This window comes from Megachile rotundata, chromosome 3 (assembly GCF_050947335.1).
Source record: "Megachile rotundata isolate GNS110a chromosome 3, iyMegRotu1, whole genome shotgun sequence".
In the NCBI taxonomy this organism is placed as follows: domain Eukaryota; kingdom Metazoa; phylum Arthropoda; class Insecta; order Hymenoptera; family Megachilidae; genus Megachile; species Megachile rotundata.
Window position 1 is genome coordinate 13,086,725 of NC_134985.1, and position 23,905 is coordinate 13,110,629.

Sequence of the window (23,905 nt, forward strand, 5' to 3'; positions counted from 1 at the left end):
GCCCACACTGCGACCGGCTACCGTAGAATTGAAGCAATTGACCTCGTGCATGGTCCACGAGAAACCACCGCCCTCGCAACTCGTCGCTTTGTAAATCCGCGCCTACGCGAAATACAATCAACACTATTTCAAACTATCCGCCATGGCGATCATCGCGTGTCTCGAAAAAAAACTACTTTGGTGCTGAATAAATTAAGTAGGTAGATACACACGATTCCGACGGAAAATTTAGAACTCAACAAATTCGTGCGCAACGAGAAATTTACTAGTTAACAGATAGAATCGCTGAGTTACGCACTTCACATTTATAAAAATATGTTTTTCAGATAATACTATTTGTAGTTAAGGATCTTGAGATTTCAAAAGCTAGGGATTTGGTAATTTAGAAATTTGTCAGTTTTTGAATTTGAGAATTTTGAGATGTGAAGATCTAAGAATTTTGGAACCTAGGCATCTGGGGATCAAGTGATTTAACGATGTAGAGATTTGAAGATTTGAGGATTTGAGGATTTGAGGTACTAGGGATTTTTGGATCTAGAGATTTTTTAATTTAGGTATTTTTGGATTTAGAGATTTTGGGATTTGGGGATTTTTTATCTAGGGAGTTTTTTGAATCTAGAGATTTTTTGGATCTAGAGATCTAGGGATTTGGGGATTTTCGGGTCTACAGATCTAGAGATTTGGGGATTTTTGGATTTAGGGATTGTTGGATCTAGGGATTGTTGGATCTAGGGATTGTTGGATCTAGGGATTGTTGGATCTAGGGATTGTTGGATCTAGGGATTGTTGGATCTAGGGATTGTTGGATCTAGGGATTGTTGGATCTAGGGATTGTTGGATCTAGGGATTCTTGGATCTAGGGATTCTTGGATCTAGGGATTCTTGGATCTAGGGATTCTTGGATCTAGGGATTCTTGGATCTAGGGATTGTTGGATCTAGGGATTGTTGGATCTAGGGATTGTTGGATCTAGGGATTGTTGGATCTAGGGATTGTTGGATCTAGGGATTGTTGGATCTAGGGATTGTTGGATCTAGGGATTGTTGGATCTAGGGATTGTTGGATCTAGGGATTGTTGGATCTAGGGATTGTTGGATCTAGGGATTGTTGGATCTAGGGATTGTTGGATCTAGGGATTGTTGGATCTAGGGATTGTTGGATCTAGGGATTCTTGGATCTAGGGATTCTTGGATCTAGGGATTCTTGGATCTAGGGATTCTTGGATCTAGGGATTCTTGGATCTAGGGATTGTTGGATCTAGGGATTGTTGGATCTAGGGATTGTTGGATCTAGGGATTGTTGGATCTAGGGATTGTTGGATCTAGGGATTGTTGGATCTAGGGATTGTTGGATCTAGGGATTGTTGGATCTAGGGATTGTTGGATCTAGGGATTGTTGGATCTAGGGATTGTTGGATCTAGGGATTGTTGGATCTAGGGATTGTTGGATCTAGGGATTGTTGGATCTAGGGATTGTTGGATCTAGGGATTGTTGGATCTAGGGATTGTTGGATCTAGGGATTGTTGGATCTAGGGATTGTTGGATCTAGGGATTGTTGGATCTAGGGATTGTTGGATCTAGGGATTGTTGGATCTAGGGATTCTTGGATCTAGGGATTCTTGGATCTAGGGATTCTTGGATCTAGGGATTGTTGGATCTAGGGATTGTTGGATCTAGGGATTCTTGGATCTAGGGATTCTTGGATCTAGGGATTCTTGGATCTAGGGATTCTTGGATCTAGGGATTGTTGGATCTAGGGATTCTTGGATCTAGGGATTTGTAGATCTAGAAATTTGGGGATCTAGAGATATCATAATTTAGAAATTTTGGTATCGTGAAATTTTGGAATCTTGGAATTGTGGAATCTAGGGATATTCTACTGTAGGTATTTGGAATCTAGAAATTTGAAGGTGTAGGGAATTTGAAAGCCTTCGAATTTATGAATCTAGAAACTTTATATTCTAAAATTGCGTGAATTTTGAAATTTAAAACTTTCAAAATTTGATGATCTTAACAAATTTCAAACTAGTAAAATTTGGAAATCTAAGAATTTAGAAACGTAAAGTTTTAAAAATTTGGTAATTCAGTTCTTTAATTTCTCATTTCTCTAATCCTCCAAATCCCTAAATTCTAAAATTTCCCAGATTAACAAACGTCACTTGAGAGATAAAACGTTCCAAAGGTTATTATAACGGAGTTATGTGCATCTACCTCAGAGTAGAACGTCGTATAGATCGGTCGATGCGTAGAATTGTGGTCAATTGCATGTTAAGTAATCGCATTCTGGTGAAGATTCTTCAGGATCGACTCGCGTGACCCGGGAATCATCGACGTTTAGACTCGTAGCTTCGAGCTATCGCTACTTATACGTTTCTTTTAAAAATACACTCGACAGACAAGAGAAACGCTAAAACCTTGAAAACTAACCACAAAAGAAATCGAAAGCCTATGAACTTTGTCGACCGTAGCTACCTCCTTACTGCACGTACATTTCGCGTACCTCGCATGATACGCTGAGACCGCATGAATAAATTCCCACTTGTAATTGCTATCAGTAAAAGGGAAAGTATTGTTCATGAAAAGAAGCATAAACGTTGCGTGATAGACACGTAAGAAAGAATAGAGCCCTTGGGTGCGTGAAAATAGTAAAGAGACAAATTCCTGCCTGAAAGTATAGTTCAATGTTCGCCACCGCTCGCTGCTCTGCTAGAAAACCTGCGATGCGCGAATGACAAAAAAACATTGTACATATAGGTAAGGCCGGTCGGCTGAGTGACATCATTGTTATCATTTAGTACGTTTGTTCTTGTCGCTGAACCCCGCAGACGAGCGCCCCGAGGTCCCTGAGGCCCAGAGGACCCGGGCCACGGACCAAGGTGAGTCCTAGTTCTGCTCATCAACAGTCTACCAATTTCTCTCTTAATCGTTACTCGGATTGCTCGGATTAATTGAGGATCTTTCACGATACAGCACTTGGCACGTTAAGCTTGTATGAGTCGATGTGCATCTCGACCATTTATTTTGAAAGCGGTCATTTGCATGAATATACATTATTTTATTATATTATTATATACATTATTTTAGTTACATCACCTAAAACAAATTTGTATAATAAAATTATTGATCAATCAATAAAATTCCCAGTCTTGATATAATTAACCTATATTTTTTCATTGACATGCCAACCTTTAATTTTCTCGAAATAAATGAAAATACACCACTTTCAAAATAAACGATCCATTTAATCCTCTTATATCGTGTATTTGTATTGTACACGAAATATTTGTACACGAAATACAGCACGAGTCTGGAATTTAAACATACCTGACATTTCAACTTTCTTTATTTGTCTTGACATTGCAGTGACGCAACTGACGTAAAAATCATAGGTTAGGGATGTCACGTGGTAGGACATTTAGTGTCGAGCACGCGACGTCGAACACCATGTTTAGTTATCGGAATTATTTATCGTCGATAATTTATCAAACAGTTACAAACTTAGCGATGTATACAAATCAATACAATTTGACTCACGTCAAATGTGCTACATATTATGTGCTACGTATAAGGTACGAAGTATTTTGCATTAAATTTAAAACATTTTACAAATTCGATCGAACACATAACCAAAGACACTTGAAACATACTGCAACATAAAACTTCACCGCTTCTTTACGGCTCATCGAAGCCGTCTATTTTATTCTAATTTATGATCCACAAGACTTCCAAGTTTATTGCAACGTGTTATAACATTAATTTTACCCAACGTAATATTCATAAAATTTCATCGAGAAGAAAGCCAAGTACTGTATCGAATGACTTTATGGAAAACGTCATAATACAAATTTAAATATTCCATAAAACATCATACGAAGATCCTCAAGAATTCTAGTTACGATCCGTTGATGATGACTTTATCCGAGAAATGATTGCCTCTCTCGGTCCTCGAGTAATAAAGGAAATCATCCTGGTTTTCATTCGTCAGCCAGTAAAAACGTCGTTTTCAGAATTATTCGAGTTTAGTGCAAACTTTCGTGGAACGATTGAATCACTTGAACGATCAACGTGGCAATGCTTCTTTCTAAAACCATGTGCTTTTATATGGATCTTTATCGATACGATGAATCATGATACAGAGAGATCTTTCGTTCATCAATTTTATTATGCGTCACCACCCATTCCGATCACTACAATTTCATGTAACATCAAAATTGTGTATTGGTAACTGTAGGTGGCAAGGGAAGATCTTGATGTGAAAAGGGGAAGTGTATGAACATTTTTGAGGTTGGGAATTTAGGAGGGGAAGAGATTTGGGGATTTAGGTAGTGGGGAATTAAGGAGTTGGGAAATTGTGGAATTGGGGAAAAATGTGATTTGGAGATTTGGTAGTGGGAAATTAAGGAATTGGGAACTTATGGGATTGGGAAAATTGGGATTTGGGGATTTAGGTAGTGGGGAATTAGCGAATTGGGAAATTCTCGAATTAGAATATTTAGGAATTGGAAAAATTAGGATTTGGGGATTTAGGTAGTGGGGAATTAGGAAATTGGGAAATTCTCGAATTAGAATATTTAGGAATTGGAAAAATTGCGATTTGGGAATGTAAGTAGTGGGAAATTAAGGAATTGGGAAATTGTGGAATTGGGAAAATTGCGATTTGGGGATTTAGGTAGTGGGGAATTAGGGAATTGGGAAATTCCTGAACTGGAACATTTAGGAATTGGAAAAATTGCGATTTGGAGATTTAAGTAGTGAGAAATTATGGGATTGGTAAAATTGCGATTTGGGAATTTAGGTAGTGGGGAATTAAGGAATTGGGACATTCTGGAATTAGAAAATTGAAATTTGGAAATTGGGAAATTCAGAAATTTCAAAATTTAGAAATTTTTCTGAATTTCCAAATTCGAGATCTTCCATTGTAAATAAAACTGCAGTTTGAACCTTTGCATTTGAAGTCTCACCATAAAAAAATAAGAAATTTATGAAATTTCAACGAAAATTTTTTGGACATTAAATTTAGTAAAAAGAGGTTACATAAAATATGTAAAATGGCTGTACTCAAATGCAAAGTAATATATTTGATCATATTCATGAACCGCTTTATTCGATTTCATTCAGCATGTGTTTTGTACAAAAAGATATCGTTTGCTGGGTGGTGACGGTTTTTCAAAATTATTTATCATATGTGTAAATAAAAATCTCTATTTCCATTTTTTATTTTGCAAATTAACTGCTGTATTAACAAACTACGCGAAAGCAGTGCAAGCTGTACAGAGGAACAGAGTTTCCGTTGCGTACGCACAAACCGGAAGTGAAACAATCCTTGTATATAATCGTGAATATTAATTTGGAAAATAATCGCCCGATGAGAAAGACGATTATTGTTCCTCCGAAAAGTTTTATAGTAATCTTGTGTGTTTCGTGTTTCACAGTGTTGAAAGGCAATCCTGCCCCAGTACATTCGCGACCAGCGTTCAACGATGATCAAATGGACACTAAAGAAGATAGCGATGGCAAGTTTTATTAAACATTTTGTTATACAGGGTTTATTACTTTAATTCGCAGAGTTAGAAAATTTTGTGCTTGGAAATTTTTAAGTTTGCATATTGAAGTTTCTTCAGTTTCAAATTTAGCATTTTTTTTTGTTGGAAATTTGAAATTTTTATTATTAAAATTTCTATAACTTGAAATTCCCATATTTCTAAATTCCCATCTTTCTCAATTCCCATATTCCTCAATTCCCATATTCCACAATTCCCATATTCCACAATTCCCATATTCCTAAATCCCCATATTCCTCAATTCCCATATTCCTCAATTCCCATATTCCTCAATTCCCATATTCCTCAATTCCCATAATCCCAAATTCCTAAATCTTAACCTCTCCATATTTCTACCACAATTACTTTATCCACATAATACAATAACCTAACCTTTATTATACAATTTACAGCAAACGATTGTTTAACGGATAGACGATCCGTGCTGGAGGACGTGAGGCAACACTCGCAAGAGAAATTTTACGTGCCTGAATGCACTCCTGATGGTAGATATCATCGAGTGCAATGTTATTCAGGCTACTGTTGGTGTGTCTATCAAGACACCGGTAAACCAATTCCTGGAACGTCATCGAAAGATCGTACTCCGAATTGTAATCCTGTACCTACACCGAGCAGACCCATGAAAGGTAACATTTCTTAAACTCTACCTTGTGTTGCACCTTTTTGTAACAAGTATTTCAAATTTATCGTTTATGGTATTTCAGGTTGTCCAGAACAAAAGAAACAGCTGTTCTTACGAGATTTAATGGATCTAATGCAGAAAAAGATGAAGGCGTCCGGAACGGACTCGGACGAGACGACGGCCAAGTGGCAGGCTTCGAAAGAGGAACAAATAGCGACTTGGCATTTTGTTATGCTTGATAAAAACAAGAATAAGGCATGAAATATTTTCCTCAAAATTTTTTTTTTATTATTTTCTTTTATATATTAAATTTAACGCATCATAAATGATTTTGTAATATTAGATTTCTTTTTATAATTGAAAGAAGGTATTGAGAAAATTGCTGGTTTTTAAATTGGAATAAATGTGGTCAGCAGACTCTCATTATTTATGCTTGAATGTATTGCTAACTCTAACCTTCCTTATATCTTAATAAAAAACATGCTTGAACTGCAAGGACTAAAAAATTGTTATTGATGTATGTACTATTTTTGCAGGTTTTAGAGAGAAAGGAATGGAAAAGTTTCCGCACAATGGTAGCAAATAATAGGCAGCTTCAAAGATGTGGCAAGAGATTGCCTAAATACTGTGATATCAACAATGACAGAAGGATAAGTATGACAGAGTGGCTCAGTTGTCTAAATGCTCAACGAACCACCACATGTAATTATATTTTTTATTAAAATATACTTAAACTATACAATGATAGGGTGTTAACATTTTCTAAGACATCAAAACAAAAAATTAAGTTGTAAAAAATTTTTAAACATGACTATACAGTGTTGGGTATAACAATGAATACAGTGCCAAAATTAGTATATCTTACCCTATATATTTCTTAAAATTTGAAACACATGATTCTGGAGAAATGTATTTTTAAACTGATGAATAACTATTTCAGCTGACAGTACGGAGAAAGCATCAACGAGTAAGCCGAAAAGAATGGGCCCGAATCCCTTGGAACAGCTTTTAAAGAACGACGATGATTAAGAATATATGTGATATAAATGTGTGTTCGTCATTTCATCAATACATTATTGCAGTGACCGTTCATTTAGCACGTCGATTGTAACAAGAGAAATGGAATATTTAAAACGAAACATGTTGCCTGTGTTAAAAGAATTTTTATTCATATTTTTATAGCCGGTGATAAATACCACTGTCGCGTCATTTATTTTTAATATAAATCATATTTATCTGTGCCTTACAGATATCGATTAGTACGATAGTTTATTTTATCGTAGTCGTAAGAATAAAAAGTAACAAAGTATTACGGGCATACACAATCATGTACATATTGAATTTTTTATTTAGGTGCTACGCACGACACTGCTTTCTCATGACAATATGATAATGCAGACGTGAAATTGGATGTACGATTGCTAAACGAGTTATCGAATTTACTAATTATTTCACTTTGGTTGCATGAGTACTACAGTTATTAAATTTAGATTTTTAGTGAATTTAGACTTGTATGTGTTTAAGATTTCTTTTATAGTTATTAATTGTATAACACTATTGGTTCGAGAATAATTGTAAAGTTGAAATTTGTTTATTGAATAAATTTTGTTTTGACATAATGCGCTTGGAAAATTACTTTCCGAAGCAACAATTAACGATTACTTTTATTTAAAATATCGTGATGTATAATAGTTCGAAAAATATCATCCATGCGTAATTATTATTAGTTCACTGTTCCGTAATAATCAAAAGTGTTGTACCAGTGTAAAAATAATAAAGTTAAATTAACAATATTCAAGTGTCGTTTCGTAAAAACAAAAACTGTGTAAAACACGATACACAAATAATTAACTAGAAACTAAGTAAATCTGGAAATAGAAGGCTTAAATCAGGAGACTGTTTCTGTTTGTACAAAATTTATATATATAAATAATATATATATATTTATATGTATATATGTATAAAAAAAATCTTACAGTTTGTTTCTGAAATTTATGTGAATCAGATATTTGACTTTAACGTAAAATTGTATATACATCAATGACATTAAAATCAAACGTTATACGATTTATCAAAATTTATACAGACAACGAAAATAAACGATAGAGGGCAGTATATATTTGTCGGAACGAAAAATATTAAAATACACGATCTTGGTAACCACTATCAGCCATGCTAGAACTAGGTTTTGCTGGCCCTCCAGATACTTGATGATGAGGATGACGTATATGACCAGGACGTCTTGGTGGGGCTAAGTACTCAAACATACTTTGTGTATGCTGTGCTAACATTTTGCTAAGATCACACGGCATTGGATCAGTCCAGAAAAAATCGTGATTCAATGCCGAATCTGAATCGTATCTTTTAGAGGGATCAAGAATTAAAAGTTTGTCTAACAAATCACATGCATAAGGATCCCTTAGATATGGCTTTAATCTGTCTTTAACCTGTAAACAAAAATATTCTTAATAACATTACTCACATGTATCATAAACTTAATTATGCAAAACTAATAGTTACTTTTCTTTTCTGGCCCTTAGGTAAATCCATTTTGTTAAATAATTCCAAATTTTCTACTCCGGGCCATACTTCTGTTGTTATAGAACCACACAATTGAGAAATTAATATAAGTTGCTGTTGTTCTGTGTTTCCTTGCATTATAGGTGACCTGCAATGTTGAATAGTAATGAGCTTATATTCCCATATTACCACAAATACCATCAAGATATTAACCTGGTCCACATTTCAGCCATAATACAACCAGCACCCCATAAATCTACAGGAGGTCCATAGTTTCTGTCACCAAGTAACAGTTCTGGTGGTCTGTACCACAGAGTAACCACCCTATTTGTATAACGATTTGGTTGACCATTTTTATTTGCACTAAATGCACGAGCTAACCCAAAGTCAGCTAATTTTAGTATACCATTTTTTGTTATTAAAACATTTGCAGCCTTCATATCTCTATGTAAAATCTATAAAAATATGTATACATGATACAAATTGTGATTATTTGGATCAATATTAATCATACAATTCATATACACTTACCTTATTACTATGAATATAATAGAGACCATTTAATAATTGTTGCATTACTTTTTTAATTTCTCCTAAATTAAATTTAACATTTACATTTGATAACAGACCAGCTAGATCATGTTCACAAAAGTCAAATACAAGATAAAATGTAGAACGGTAACGATTATATTGAGTTGCTGAAAAAACAATTTCAATAGTATCAACAAAATATTATTCTGTTGAAGTACAACTACATACAGGTATAGAATATTTACCTCTCGTTCTACATATTTCAATTAAATTTACTACATTTTCATGTTTCAATAATTGTAATATCCTTATTTCTCTTAAAGCAGTTATAGGAAACTGTAAAGAAATAGTTGATTAATATAAAAATGAGGAATACTGTTATACATATTCTACTTTAAAATATTTCATTAAAATGTAAATACTAGTGATGGACATGATACAAGCCTTCATGAGTCTACCTTCATTATTTTTTAGTTAAATAGCAAGATGATTAATTGGTGACTTACACCACATTTGTTTGCAACATTGTACTTTGTCATCATGCCCCATCATTAACAAGTACATCTTAAAGATATAACATTTTTTATTAAACAGAATATAAATACAACAAATTATTGTTTATATACAAACGTTTTGCATTTTTATATAATCAGACGATGTGGACAAAAAATGGAAAGAGATGCATTAAACGATCGAATATTTGAACGTGTACATACCCCTTCCTTTTCATTGTCCATCAATACTTTTTTCATAGCTACGAACTTTTTAGTACAATTTTTATCTCTAGCCTTGAACACCTCTCTACAAAATAATTATTAAAATTAAAAGATAGTAAAAACTTTTACCGTGTATTCAACCTAACCTAAAAGAGGATTACAATTTTGTGTCAAACATACCCAAAGGTGCCCTGACCAATTTTCGCGACCTTTTCATACTTCGAAGATTCGTCGCAATGAGGAAAATCGAATTCTTCGATGTATTTCTCTTTTTCTCTAGTGTTCATTTTCAATATTCATCAGGTAAACATGATTAATGTAACAAAACAGTGTTGCACATACACTTTGTTTCACAGATGATCGAATCCTTTTCGCGCACCTCAACTGAGCTTAGTATACTCCCTACCACTCTGTTGTTCTTCTATTTCCGTATATATATGGTGATCAGTAAATTCTCGACTAGTAAAAACTTAAAAATTTAAAGATTGTAGAATATCAATATCTTTAAATTTGGAGTTTTAGAAATTTGGAAATTCTCAAAATTTTAGAATTTGGAAATTTGAGATTTAAAAAAATTGAAAATTTGAAAATCTAAAAGTTCGAGTAAAAGAACTACAAGGTATATAATCCTGTCGTCGTAAATTTAATAAAAGCGCATGTGTGGTATACCCGGTTGCAGAGTTGCTAGAACCAATCAGAGCCAATATGCGCGGAATGAATGAAAATTCGACATATGAGAAGTTCCATTATCTGTGAAACGAGAACTCATATGGAGAAATTTGACAGAACATTCTTGTACCTAACCTCAAAATAAAAAATTGATCTCGATTCGCGCGGCACCTAGCGGAACCTAGAGTAGACAGTCTCACGCTTTCGGATCGAGAACGAACGTCGCATATTTATGTGTTTTGAACAACAAACAAGTAATCGTTTTACAGTGTTATACCGTTAATATCCGCCGAATTTCGTAGCGGACGTGTCGAACAAAATGCGCGAGAAAATTATGTCTCGTAACATCGTATAATCATGTTATATCCAGACCGGTGTCCAAGAACCGAAATAATGCGAGGTACGTTACATATGTACGAAGTGCGATCAATAAATCATTGAGAAAGGCTTGTCAAAAATATATTTAAGAAATTTCAACGTTCTATCATGTTATTTGAGAAGATTTTCGTTCATTCATGACTTCTTTAAAATAAATATATTATATTAAATTGTACTAACTTGGATGTTACTCTTAATACTTGAAAGTTAGTCGCACTTCGAATTTGTACGAAGATGTTTAAATGATAATCAACTAAATGTTTTTAACCAGTGTTTCTTAGATGTCAGAGAAGCTTAAGCCCTTAACAACGATTTTAAATTATATTTTGTGTACTACGATATGAAATTTTATTAATAAATCAATTAATCGGCATTGGATATATTTCGTTCAAATGGTGAATTCTTGCTTTGAACTGTGCTAGAATTGTACAAGTTTATTTTTGGCATTTGTATCTTAATTTATTCCAATTTTCAAACTTCCGTTTCATAGATTTATTTGAACATTTTATTCTCAAACGTATACGCAGGATTGTGTATTTAAGGTTAAACGCAAAGTAGCTGTATTATTTGCTTTCACTGATTATTAAATATGATTTAAAAGACACTTTCGAAAATATTATGTAATAATCCGCAATTGAATAGACAGTTCGTTTAATCTTATAATATATTAAAGATATAATGTGATTATTTATACATTTAAAATACTATGAAAGGTTTGATAATTACTATGCAAGGAGTATCTGCTGTGTTGACCTTGAAATTGTTATGTACTTTGTCAGCGATGCATACATTGTAGAAAGAAGTATTAGAGTCCTTTTTGCTTGACCATTTCTTTCAGCACCTATGATAAAACTCTGTCAATTATAAATGAAGCTAAATTCATTACAAATAAAAAAATTGTATAACATAGAATTAAATAATATAAAATGCTAAATGTAAAATTTGTATGCAACATACAAACCTGTGCCTACCTTTAAATTTATCTGTATTTTTTTTTATTCTTATACATATAAAAGTTTAACGGATTAAAGGTGGAAAAGTATGAAACATTAAACATGTCTCATGGCTGGAGGCAGGGGCAACAACAAGCAAAGTGGAAATTTAGACAGAATACATCAATGGCTTTATTGCCATCAGCTTTATACTTCTGTCAAGCTTGAACTTCCTTCAAGCGAAATATTTAAAAAACATCAACGCAAAGAAAAGAATCGGATTGTTACAAACAGTCTTAGAAATCTACAAGATAACATTTTGAGGTAAAATAATAATAATTTTATTTTATTTCATACATTCATATCATTAATTAAGAAATTGAAAAAATAAATAAAAACAATAATCAAATTTACAGTTGTATGAAACCTTTATAAATCCCAGCATGGTACAATTAAAATTTCATGAAATTACTTTTTGTTGTATAATTTTATTTGTACAAATAATGTGTATAATACTGAATATTGGAATGATTGGTATAATATATGGTACAAAATTATAAAATATCTGAAACTTTTAATTTAGAAAGTTTATCCGTGAGAGATTTGAGTTTGTAATATTTGTTGCATCTGTTTACAGTTTGTATTTGTATCAAATAATTTTTGTGTACAAAATGTAAATTTATAAATACATAAACTGAATAGAATGTTTTATTGTAGCATATTTACGGATTCTTTGTATTGTGATTTTAACATAATATATGGACATAATATCATACGAACAAACCAGTGTATTATTAAAACAAGAGCTCCACATTTTTACAAGGTTCTCAAGCCTTATTTTATGCACATTAACAATCATATTGATTGCGTCCTTGATAAACTGGAAATTTTTCATCATATAGAAGGCTTTGTGAGGTACTGCCATATTCCTAATCATTTATCTAGAAGCAGTATCTATAAAAACTGTATATATATTTATTACTCATATAATCAAATTATGTCTGTATGGACTCTTGTATAATGCAGAAACATTTGTGTAAATATACATTTGCTATAAACATTAAATTATTTTAAATATAAGAAAAATATCAACAATGTTACTGAATCACAAATTTTTCTGAATTAACATTTCAATGTATTCCCTATATTTAAACTAAAGGTCTCTGCATGCATTTATGTAAATTGTAAATAAAAGATGATTTTTTAATAAAGTATTATATGTTTTGTAATATATTAAAGAATTTGTTTATGATATATATTATGTTCATTGTCTTTAATTTATACTTATAAATAAAAAACTCTTTTTGATTATTTGGGATATGGCAAATGTCTTTCTAATTTTAAGTTAAAAATTTGTAAATTTAAACACATGCTTATTTCGATATTTTTGTGCACATAAAACTTTTACATAAAATTTGCATTTTTGTGATCAAACCTATATTTTAATGCACAGTGTAAATTATAGTTATTAGTAAGTTATCCTTTATATTTATCCTTTTACTATCACTGTTATAAAATGCACATGATAGAATAACATGTATTAGATTCATTTCCTTTTCTATATATTTATACTGATAATTCTTATATTTTCAGGCTTCTATATAGCAATTCAAATTTATTGAATGAAGAACAATTATTGGTAAAACACATTCTGAGTGCTTCAAAGTTTGTGAATTCATCCTCTACTAACAAAATATCAGATGATAATAAAAGGTTACAACTTAGAATTATAATATTTTAAAATTTATCTTGTTCATATTAAATACTACAGTATTTTTTCATCAATGGTTTTCTTTATGTTAAAGATATGTGGATTATACATCAGCAAATTGTCCCTTAACAAGCATTGAAAGTGCAAGAAATGTAAGAGAATATGCTCCAGTGGATGTAAGTCCCACTTTGTCCGATATGGCTGATTCTGGTTTAGAAACTGGTTCTGTAAGTCCACATGAAAATACTACATCTGAGAATTCGAGCACCGACTTTGAAGAATTGCAAGTCACAGAGTATGCTTCAACAAATGACAATACAGACAAAATACGGGCTAGACGTGGAAACCATAAAGATCACAAAGTAGTTATAGACAATGAGCATTACAATTCAACTAATTATAACAGCGCATGTCATTTGAAGGACTTGGTAGAGTCAGGGTTGATGGAATGTGCTTCAAATGATCATAGCGCAACATGCTCTTCTGTCGATGCAGAACAGCCTCAATTAGACTCTTCTAGTTCATCCACAGACAACGCTCAAAAACCCAAAACTCATACAGATGAAATTTTTCAATATGAAAACCAAGTACTTAGCGATCCATTTTATGAATCAGACTGTGGCAGCGATGAAAACGAATCATTCGAATTTATTGATCTTGGTAATGCATCATCAGTAAGTACTGATGTAGAAAGAGCATCTACAAAGGAAGATTCGGTTGAAAAGTTACAAGATGGAAATTTGTGTCAATCTAATTATTCCCAATCTGACACTACACAGTCAGGAAGCATAAAACATGAAGTTTCTCATGATGTACCCAAACAAAAAAGTTCCTGTAACACAAGCAATTATTATTTCATTGATGCATCAACGCTTAACGACGAAGTAGAGGTTCCAGCTTCAAACGTAGTTAAAAATCATTGTTTCGACGACAAACCACAATCATACTCTCCCTATACCTTCAAGTACCTTTCAAGTAAGTCCAACGACTTCGCTGAAGAACAATGTTACAAATTCACTCCGCTCAAAGCAACTAATTTACAAAGTGGACACGAAAGAGTGGCAGAATTCCAGAGAGAGTTGAAACTTACAGAGTACCTAGAACCGCTTACTGACACTCAGAAAGTAAGAAGAACTGATTCGATTTCCGAAGATAAGATAAATTCCAATACAGCAACAAACAAAGAATCATTAGCAGTAGAAATTAAGGAAGCAGACAGCGGTGAAAGTGCGCATCCTTCTCCCTGCCCCGACAATAATACAAATATAAACAATGACAGGCACGTTACATCACGAATAAATAACACTAGTGACTCCGTCACCGCATACACTAAGAAAGAAACGAACGATCAAACTAACGATAAAGACGTCGACTCAACGGAAGATACCCGACGACCTTCTCTCATTAGAAGGAACACGTTCGAGCTGGACTCGAATGACGAGAAACTGTCGGTGTTACGACAGGAATACGAACGACGGCAGGGCAATCTCGTGTTCCAGAATGCTATACCTCAGTATTCGGGGCACCGGGTTGACGGCGATTCGTGTTTTAACCCTCCAGACGAACCTCCGATTCCGATCAACCCTGTACTGAACAAGTTCACCATGGATGCTCAAATACCAAGCGACACTCCATACCACAAGATACCGTACCTATCCCTGGACAACGCAAAATATGAAAGCAATCACACGTCGTCAGAAACCGATACTTTCTCGCAAAGTAACATTTATCCGGTAACAAAGAGCGCCAGCGACGAAATAGTCACGGATTACCATACGGAGTTGGACAACGATTCGAGCAACTGTAGCAACAGTTTGCCCGTTACCTTAAGCTGCATCTTAGAGAAGGATAGTAGGACTGACACGATAAAGAAGACTAAGTGCGACGAGACTACGCCTATTATTTCCGGAGGTGTCAGCACATCGGACTATTCTAAGCCTACCGATAGTCCCACTGTGCGACGGAAAACGGAATCCACTCCTATCGTTTCTGGAGGTTCCGTTATCATGAACGAACCTGACCTTAGAATAAAACCTGCGAGAATGTCTTCTTCCATGACCGCGTGGGTGGTTGATATGAGCGACTGTAATAAAAACGACCCCAAGCCAAGCAACGCTCACGGAATGTCTCAGAGTTTCTCGAGTTCCGAATGCGTGAAGAAACCGGCGAGGAAGATCAGCAATCATGAAAAGCACGGGAGTCTAGGTTTCTTTGTCAATTTGAAGGACATGGACAGCAAGCCTGCCACGCAGCAGAATCACCCGACGGACAAAAAGGAACAGAATGGGTGCAGTAAATCGTACTGCGAATTCTACGTCGACATGTCCGGCGCGAACAATTCACCGAAGCCGAAGAAAGAGGAGGTGGAAGAAGTCAAATGCGAAAAACCTGCCGAGGGAAACGACAAAAAGAATATTTTCTCTATGTTCATCGATCTGAGCGATCCGCCAAAGAACAGTGAAAACGCTGCGCAGCCTTCGCACAGGAGGAGTTTCTCCGCGTTCTCCGACAAACAGATAGAAATAAAATCGGATGACACTAATTCCGGTAAAAATAGTATCACCACGAGGGAAGATCAATTGTCGAGCGAACAAAAGTGTGTCAGAGAGAAAGCTAAACCGAGTGTCTTTATGTACATAGAGTCTGATTCTCCAGTGGTGAGAAGAAGAACTCTGTCCACGTCTCGGCCGGCGTTCAAACGGCATTCTTGGAACGTGGACAAGACGCAGAATGTTAACAACAACGGGCAGATCGCGAAGGAACTGATGTTTAGGAAAGAGCACAAGCGTGCTCATAGTCTTTCCGTGGATCGAGGAGACTTGAAGAAATTACAAGGGAAGCCTAATTCCAGTCACTCGTTGAGCGACACAGCGAAGCCAGAGTCCCTTACGCAGAAGAAGTTCCTTCAGGACGGTAATGGCGCATCTAACATGGACACGTCTTCCGAAGATTGCTTTGAGTATGATGTCAGAGATACGCCTCCAAATTCCCACGTTGAAATAATCAACGAAGAACTGAGAGTTAGTATAAAGGAACACGAGTACACCGAACTGAAAACTGAACGGATCGAGAGTCTTAACATCGCCGACGTTAAGTACGAGGACGAATATTCGGAGACTTCCGCATGGGAAAAGACTTGTACAGAAAGTACCGAAGGACAAACGCGGAAGAGTGAGACGTTTGACATCAGCAGCGGCAGTGGTCCATCCCCCGATAGCGATAATCATGATTACGAATTGTCTGAGTTGTTGAACGGAGAAGTGCCAAATATGGATCGATCTCAAGTAGTTCCTGCTATAGGTAGTAAAATATCGGAAACGCATAAATCTTTGAACGAGACGATTAAAAAGATCGAGAGCGAATTGAAGAATCCGGATTATGTTCAAACGGAAACAACGTACGACCACAATGCGGCGTCGAAGAAGAGCGACAGGGTTATGTCGCATAGTCTGAAAACAACAACCTCAAACTTTGTTCGATTGTCTGATTTAGATAAGACACCCGTAGTATCACATAGCACTGATATTTTGTGCGTGAAGGAAGATAGGAGCACCTATCGGGTGCGCAACAATATTCCGGAGACTTCTTGGATTGAAAATAAATTGCTAATGTCAAGGACTAATGGGTCAGTGAGACCACCTCCTAGAAAATTCACGTCAATCATGAGCACTTCGTTACCGCCTAAGCAAAAGTCTCCTCTTGAAGAGCTGACTGGAGAATATGATGGGGAAGGGATTATATCTGAGTCTGATTTAAGCAGTATGCAGAGCAGCATGGGTCGTTCTGGGGCTGGTAGGTAATTTATTATAGTATAATAAAAACATAGATTAATACCGGTGATGTAGTATAAAGACATCTTGTGTTATAATATAATGAGACTAGAGAATCAACAAGCACCTTGAAATGACTAGAACTTTATGTTTATTTCAGAAGGAAGCACAGAAGAGACTGAGACATCAAGTTTAGCAGGAAGTAGACCATACAACAGATTGGGAGAAGATTTACTAAGGATGTTTTTAGAGGAGATCAATCCAGATGTAACGATCGACGTAGGTGGTCGTCGCATAAGAGCTCATAAATGTATATTAAGTTCTCGTTGTCAGTACTTTGCGGCGATTCTTAGTGGTGGATGGATCGAGAGTGTGGGAAATGTTATTTCTCTACAAGGATACTCTTATGATGCGGTACATTTTGCATTGTGCCACATTTACAGCGGAGAAAGTAATATACCAGATTCTATAAGCATAGTTGAACTTGCAACGCTAGCTGATATGTTATGCTTGGAAGGTCTTAAAGAAATTATTGGGTATACGCTTAAAGTTAAATATTGCCACTTGTTTCACAAGGTATATAGAATTTGCATTTGTTAGTTTCTTTATTACTGTAACAGTATCTTACTGATCTGATTTGTTGTAGCCTTGCCAAATATGCGCTGTTGGTGTATTAGAGTGTATGCCTCTGGCAGCAGCTTATGGCCTTGACGAAGTATATCGAAAATCTCTACGATGGGTTACGAGGCATTTTGTACGAATTTGGCCATGTAAAGCTTTCGCGACGCTTCCAAAAGAACTTATGGCAAAGTGTTATCATCAGCATATTGTACACATGGTATGTTTTTTAATATCTCAAATTTTTTTAAGTACTTTTAAAAGCTGGTACTTTTGGTATTGGTATTATCAAATTAATAATACAATTTGTTTTAATCATACATAGCATAATAAGTTGTCCTTAATTAATTTAACTTTCCACTTTTATTTTTCTGTTACAGTCTACTGATAATGTGCTCCAAACCATGATGGATTGTGATAAACTGTTGGCAACTCTACCAAACGTACGTTGGGCTGAACCTGTGTTCAGAATGGTATCGAATTTATTGGAAACATCGGTGAAATTCCTATCGGACAATTTCTCAGGAGTACTAGGAAATGAAAATTTCCAATCTCTTGGACGAGAATTAACGTGGAACATAAGCCGTTTAGAAGATAACTTCTTGGCGGCTGCTGAACGGTTACCGCCCGAACAAGCGTGCAAAAGTTATTCAAAATTGCATAAAATGTTAGCGTCGGTTCAACAGGACGAAGCCCAAGAAAAGATTAAATGGGGTCCACTGTTTATTGATTTCTTGAAGAAGATTCAGAGTCGAGTAGAGAAATGTTTGGTTAGAGACGCAGCACGCGCCGCGAGAACAACTATGTGGTTAAAAATGGACCTCGAACTTCGACGCAGGATACAGGAGTTGGCTTGCCTTGTAATTTTACCTCGAGAGACGATAAAACGTCAGCCGAAACATCCTAACTTTGTTAAAGTAAGCTATAATGATGATGATGTTATGACATCACTATGAGTTCCTAAGATGGCATTTTTGTCATTTACTGAATACTGCTTCTTTGATTAATGTGCTTATTTGCTACAGGAACCTAGACCAACATCAAGTCGTTCCATGACGAATCGAAGCTTAGATTTAAAACGCGTGAAAATGGTTATATCCGAGCATAATCATAAAACTTTGAAACAAATGGCAGTGGTTCAACAACAGCAAACGAAAAAAGTATTTAACAAGCCGAAGAGCGATCCACTTGAACGTAAAATGCAAACTGATAAACCTACCACTTCGGATACGACTCGACCAAAATCGTGGCCCAATAAATTAGAGGTACACTGTCTAATTTTTATAAGGTTCTCCATTAATAACACACCTACTGGGTACTTTTGTAAATACTAAACTTCTAACAATAATTGTAAACGAATTGCAGATGCTTTTCAAGAAGCTATTTTTATCCAGAATTTTTCACATACTAATTTTTTAGGTGAAATCAAGGTACTTGGAACCTAGAAATAAATCTGTTCCTAAAGAGACCACGCAACCGCCGCAACAAGAGAAGGTAATGGTACAACAACGACGGAAAATAATGATTTCGTCTTCAGATTCATCTCGAACGTCTAGTCCGGCAATGAAACGTGCTACCGATAAGAAACCACTGGCCAAGATAAAGTTGCCTATTAAAAAGGACGTGAAAGCTCTTTCTTCGGATAGTTTAACCGAATCGAACGCTAGTAGAACAAATAACAAAAAAGATTCAATCAGTAAGAGTTGTGGCATTACACGTCCAGAATCGCCGTCATTCAAACAAAAAAATACAGAAATAGGTTTATCCGTAGATTCGTTAGCAGAGTCGAAGAACAAGCCCGTAGTCGTTAAAAAGAAGCCGAACAAGATGGATACTTCGATGTCCACTGATAGTCTGATGACTGAGATAACAACAACGCCCAAATCAAACACGTCAAACAAACTTTCACCGACTTTAGGAAAAACTACGAATAAAGCGCAAGCTTTCGACAAAGGAGCGAAGAAAAATTCACCGCCTATGCAGCAAAGAAGTCCACTGACAGCGGCGAGGAGACCACGAAGATCCTTGGAAAGTTCGACTGCAGCTAGTAGAAGCAGAGCTGCAGCCATAAGTGCTTACCATTTGCGAAGAAATCTTTTAGACGCTGCAAAAACACCGGACGTCCCGAGTAAGTCATTGAATAATGTGTCGTATAAAACTGCAAACGCTCGGCCGGTTACGCAATCCACGGTTAATCACCCTAGCGTGACGAGAGAAAAGAAAGAATCGGTGTTGAATCAACAGGGCTCCGAAAGCCCTAGCAAAAGATCTTCCCCTAAATCGTCTGGCACTAATAAAATAAGTAAACCCGCTGTCGTTAACAAAAGAGTAACCGCTAATAGTAAAACATCCTCTGATGAAAAAGTTAAAAACAAGTGCCATAACGGGGAAGTCCCGAAACAACCTACGGTGGGTTCTAGATCGGGTACCTTTTTGAAAGACGAGCCCACAATACTTAAGAAAGCGGATATTAAATCTTCTCAGATTAACACTTAAATACACAGACTGGTCGCTATGTGTGTTTCTGTTCATACATCGCGCCGTTAGTTTTACGAATTATATTATTAAAGAGAAATGAAACTATCGTCTTTAACCGCGAAACGTGATAATTCTAACCGCGGACCCGTACTATGTGTAAAAATAGAATTATATAATTTTAATTTGAAGCAAGTTGCAGTTGATATTAATAATCAAAAGGAATATATTTGAAATGCATTTATTAGATATATAGAAAAATGTGCTATGATTTTGTTGTAACGTTGAAGGTAATTATGAAACATGGCACTAGGAGTACGCAAACTAAAGTCGTTTTTTTGGGTTATCTTCGATTATATGGCAAAGTGGGAATGTTAGAGACGTCTTAAGTATTGATTGCATTCGATTAAACTATTACACGACTAGGATGTCTTTGAAAAATATCACGATCACAAACGCAGCTAGCTTAATATCCCACCCAATTTTCAACCAATGTGCGCATTAATATGTCATAGTATTACACACTGCATATTTATAGATCGTAGATGTAACATGGCCAGTTATACGTACGATACATTTAGATAGATCTTTCTTTCTTCCACATTAAAGAGCCATATCATCCGTAATTATCTCGTAGAATTATTTACTAATTTGATTAATTGCAGAATGTGTAAAGTAACTTTTTCTTACCATTTAACGTTGCCATTTTACCAATTAATACTTGTAAGTAGAACTCCGTTTATCCTCCATGCGATTCTTATTGATGAATTATAAGTAGTTATTGTATTTATTTATTAAATTTATATCTCTATTTTGCAATGTACATTTTTATGCAATATTTGTATCTAGTCATTTATATTTTAAATATTTACTTTTATGTAATGTTAATAAATAATTCGATATAATGTTAACAAATGACTTAATTTTTTAGGATCATTACTTTTTAAGAAGGTTTGGTACAATAAAAGAATATAAGTTGAAACTCACAAAAGATTTATACAATATTTATTTTTTTACTGTTTTTTATATAAAATTTAATTTATATACACGACAATAATACAATCGATATTTACACATCCAATAACGTTCCTCTGGGTCTTGTCCTTTTTGGATCCGCTTCAGGAGGGGGCATAGCTTTTCGTTTATTCATTCCTTTTCTTTCTAACTGTTTCTCTATTATCCTCGCATTATTAGCGTATGAATCAGCAACTTCTCTCTGAAAGCATGAAATTTTTTAACATAAATTACTTGTTTAAAAACAAAACCCAAAAAATCATCTTCATAAATTTTTTTTAATTCTTAATATAGTACTGCTTTTAAGTAGTGTATATGTTTTGTTAGAAACAAATGTAGTTTTAGTTTGTAGCATTTAATACGTGCACTGATTCCTTTATCCTATTTCAGTATCATTAGTTTTTTATTAGCACCAATTATTTTACTGTGGTTTTTAGAAGAGAAATAAATAAATTACCGCTTCAATTTCATCTTCTTCTTCATCAATTGTAGAGACCGTAACAGAACTGAATTTTCCCATATTCTTGGTATGTTTTGTTACCATTATCTTCTTGGGTTTTTCGATAGCAACTTGGTTGTATATATCTGTCATTGGACCTTCACCAGAACTTTTAATTACTGCACCTTTTACTATAAATACAATGTTTGTTCCTTGATCATGTTTATAATACAAAAACAAGCCGCATCTGTGAAAGTATATGTACAAATTATAATTTACAGCTCTTACAAGGTATAGAAACGACTTATAATGTATATACGGATAATGAGATCTTAATTTTCAGAATCTCAAATCTCGTTTAAATCTTTAAGAAATATTGTTAAGTAAATATATATAAAAACATAACATTCTCACTTTTTACATTTCTGACGATACTGTTTTTCTATGCCTTCGGCGCGTTTTAAGTATACGACTTCATCTTGTTCGCAAGTCATCTTGTGGGCATGTTTACTTCCATCAATGACACGTGCACCATCTCTTTTTCTCAAAGGTAACTTTTCTATAGCACAATCTGTAAAAATATGTAAAAATACGTGTTATATATACCTTTATTTACAACTTGTATTGGAATAAAATAATGCATGTAAACAACTGAAATTATTCTAACCTAAAATCAATGTCATTTGCCCACATAAGCAATAATAAATGTGCAATGGTTTTTCTTCGCTGTATTCTTCTTGATCCTTAGTATCCGAACAGATTATACTTCTTGAGACTACTTTCGGCATTTTTATTTCAGAATTATACGATCACAATACAAATCAGCTGTCATTGACAGCTTTCGATCGAGTAAGCAGTAATTTCTCAACTAAGGTTGTCAAAAGGAGTATACTCTTTTTTTATGTTATATATGTTGTTTTGGAAAGAATACAATATTTTATATTTCTTAAATTATTTGTGCACATCTCTTTGCAACAACAAGTAATTTTATGCAAAATAAACTAATAAACGTTTCACGGAGCATAAAACACTGTAGCCATTTAGCGCCAGGAGGCGGGAAATAATAATACTGATTGTTGAATAAAATTTGTGTGTTTACTGATTTTTTCGACTTGTGAACGCAGTAGAAAGGCTCTAGAGTTAATTAGTGTTGATTTACTAAGCAATTAAAGCATACCGTCGTCAATTAAAATAGAAATATTTTCGAATTTTTTATGAAAACAAGTGGCGTCATCTCTTCTGCGAACAGGGTGAACTACACACTTTTGAAACTGTAGTTTAATTAGTTCTCATTTTCTACCGCTAGATGGCGATAGTCCAGTAAGTGCTCGTTAAATGCACGATTAGCAACTCTGTTTGCACGTAGGGTTTCCAAGTATCGTGCAATAAACACGCATGAATCAAACGGTTGCATAATAACGTTGTAAATCGTAGAGGGCACTACAAAACCTTTGATCTTTGATGATCTGTATTGCCTTATGATCTTAGTCTACTATTTATACTAAATATTATACTAACATTATTGAACAAGACGGAAAATAAGAAATGAAACGTAAATTTATTTCCAAATGTAAATTGTGAGGCTATATCACATAAATGTGACATAATACATATCTCTAATGTGAATAAAATTATAAAATTAAAAATTAACTGTAAAATTTGATAACGTCAACAATTTTTCCTTATCATGTATATCATCTTGATTATTAGAATTAAATATAATTTTTTTAAATTAAACTCCTTAGAATTTTAATTTTATTCAATAAATTATTTAAGAATAAATTTACCATTGTTATAATTGTTACTTTTATTTATTTAAAATTATATGTACTGATATATTTTCATTTACATTATGATAATCTTCGAAAATATTTTTTACAATTACACATTATTTTTACACATCTTTTTATTGAACAGTATAATTAAAAATATTCTAGCGCTAAAATGTGA

At 34.4% G+C, this 23,905-nt stretch overlaps 4 protein-coding genes across 16 annotated transcripts in view; 2 read left to right on the forward strand and 2 right to left on the reverse strand.

Moving 5' to 3' along the window:
- The window catches only part of magu (SPARC related modular calcium binding-like protein magu), a 40,801-nt gene extending 32,826 nt beyond the window's left edge, over window positions 1-7,975 (forward strand). For 3 of the 4 annotated variants that reach the window (XM_012282492.2, XM_012282494.2, XM_003701975.3), the window contains 6 exons: window positions 2,795-2,875; window positions 5,432-5,512; window positions 5,953-6,186; window positions 6,265-6,437; window positions 6,719-6,884; window positions 7,123-7,975. In XM_012282492.2, the coding sequence (XP_012137882.2) occupies window positions 2,795-2,875; window positions 5,432-5,512; window positions 5,953-6,186; window positions 6,265-6,437; window positions 6,719-6,884; window positions 7,123-7,211 (824 nt within the window). In that variant the 3' untranslated portion in view covers window positions 7,212-7,975. The remainder of the gene's footprint in view (window positions 1-2,794; window positions 2,876-5,431; window positions 5,513-5,952; window positions 6,187-6,264; window positions 6,438-6,718; window positions 6,885-7,122) is intronic. The other variant, XM_012282491.2, reaches the window with a different exon arrangement.
- A 303-nt stretch (window positions 7,976-8,278) lies between these two features.
- Window positions 8,279-10,429, reverse strand: Cdk9 (Cyclin-dependent kinase 9). 2 transcript variants are annotated; one of them, XM_003701976.3, is made up of 7 exons: window positions 10,130-10,429; window positions 9,950-10,034; window positions 9,479-9,569; window positions 9,234-9,400; window positions 8,916-9,157; window positions 8,703-8,850; window positions 8,279-8,629 (listed from the first exon to the last, which is right to left on the reverse strand). In XM_003701976.3, exons 1-7 carry the CDS (start codon window positions 10,234-10,236, stop codon window positions 8,321-8,323), a joined length of 1,149 nt encoding a protein of 382 aa, XP_003702024.1. In that variant the 5' UTR covers window positions 10,237-10,429; the 3' UTR covers window positions 8,279-8,320. The 2 variants fall into 2 exon arrangements, with proteins under 2 accessions (XP_003702024.1, XP_012137880.1); XM_012282490.2 differs by lacking the exon at window positions 10,130-10,429 and having other exon boundaries at window positions 9,864-10,003.
- Window positions 10,430-10,565: 136 nt separating this feature from the next.
- On the forward strand, window positions 10,566-20,913 carry LOC100880186 (uncharacterized). 9 transcript variants are annotated; one of them, XM_076529347.1, is made up of 11 exons: window positions 10,566-11,018; window positions 11,268-11,391; window positions 12,013-12,252; window positions 12,646-12,843; window positions 13,522-13,641; window positions 13,734-17,431; window positions 17,570-17,985; window positions 18,056-18,247; window positions 18,408-18,944; window positions 19,053-19,292; window positions 19,447-20,913. In XM_076529347.1, the coding sequence occupies exons 3-11, from the start codon at window positions 12,059-12,061 to the stop codon at window positions 20,521-20,523; spliced, it is 6,672 nt and encodes a 2,223-aa protein (XP_076385462.1). In that variant the 5' UTR covers window positions 10,566-11,018; window positions 11,268-11,391; window positions 12,013-12,058; the 3' UTR covers window positions 20,524-20,913. The 9 variants fall into 9 exon arrangements, with proteins under 9 accessions (XP_076385462.1, XP_076385461.1, XP_012137888.2 ...); XM_076529346.1 differs by having other exon boundaries at window positions 12,028-12,252; XM_012282498.2 differs by lacking the exon at window positions 11,268-11,391 and having other exon boundaries at window positions 12,028-12,252; window positions 19,447-19,723; window positions 19,787-20,913.
- A 577-nt stretch (window positions 20,914-21,490) lies between these two features.
- LOC100880299 (STING ER exit protein) lies at window positions 21,491-23,007 on the reverse strand. Its single transcript, XM_003701977.3, has 4 exons — window positions 22,623-23,007; window positions 22,370-22,526; window positions 21,974-22,202; window positions 21,491-21,718 (listed from the first exon to the last, which is right to left on the reverse strand). The coding sequence occupies exons 1-4, from the start codon at window positions 22,741-22,743 to the stop codon at window positions 21,572-21,574; spliced, it is 654 nt and encodes a 217-aa protein (XP_003702025.1). The 5' UTR covers window positions 22,744-23,007; the 3' UTR covers window positions 21,491-21,571.
- Window positions 23,008-23,905: the final 898 nt, after the last annotated feature.

Coding starts and splice junctions, on each gene's coding strand:
- LOC100880186 (XM_076529347.1), top strand. CDS start 12,059: ATGGCTGGAGGCAGGGGCAACAACAAGCAAAGTGGAAATTTAGACAGA. Junction 18,248..18,407: donor ATCAGCATATTGTACACATG/GTATGTTTTTTA, acceptor TTTCTGTTACAG/TCTACTGATAATGTGCTCCA. Junction 18,945..19,052: donor AACATCCTAACTTTGTTAAA/GTAAGCTATAAT, acceptor TATTTGCTACAG/GAACCTAGACCAACATCAAG.
- LOC100880299 (XM_003701977.3), bottom strand. CDS start 22,743: ATGCCGAAAGTAGTCTCAAGAAGTATAATCTGTTCGGATACTAAGGAT. Junction 22,527..22,622: donor GCAAATGACATTGATTTTAG/GTTAGAATAATT, acceptor ATATTTTTACAG/ATTGTGCTATAGAAAAGTTA. Junction 22,203..22,369: donor TATCGTCAGAAATGTAAAAA/GTGAGAATGTTA, acceptor ATACTTTCACAG/ATGCGGCTTGTTTTTGTATT.
- Cdk9 (XM_003701976.3), bottom strand. CDS start 10,236: ATGAACACTAGAGAAAAAGAGAAATACATCGAAGAATTCGATTTTCCT. Junction 9,570..9,949: donor TGGACAATGAAAAGGAAGGG/GTATGTACACGT, acceptor ATTTCTTTACAG/TTTCCTATAACTGCTTTAAG. Junction 8,851..8,915: donor ATGGCTGAAATGTGGACCAG/GTTAATATCTTG, acceptor TCAACATTGCAG/GTCACCTATAATGCAAGGAA.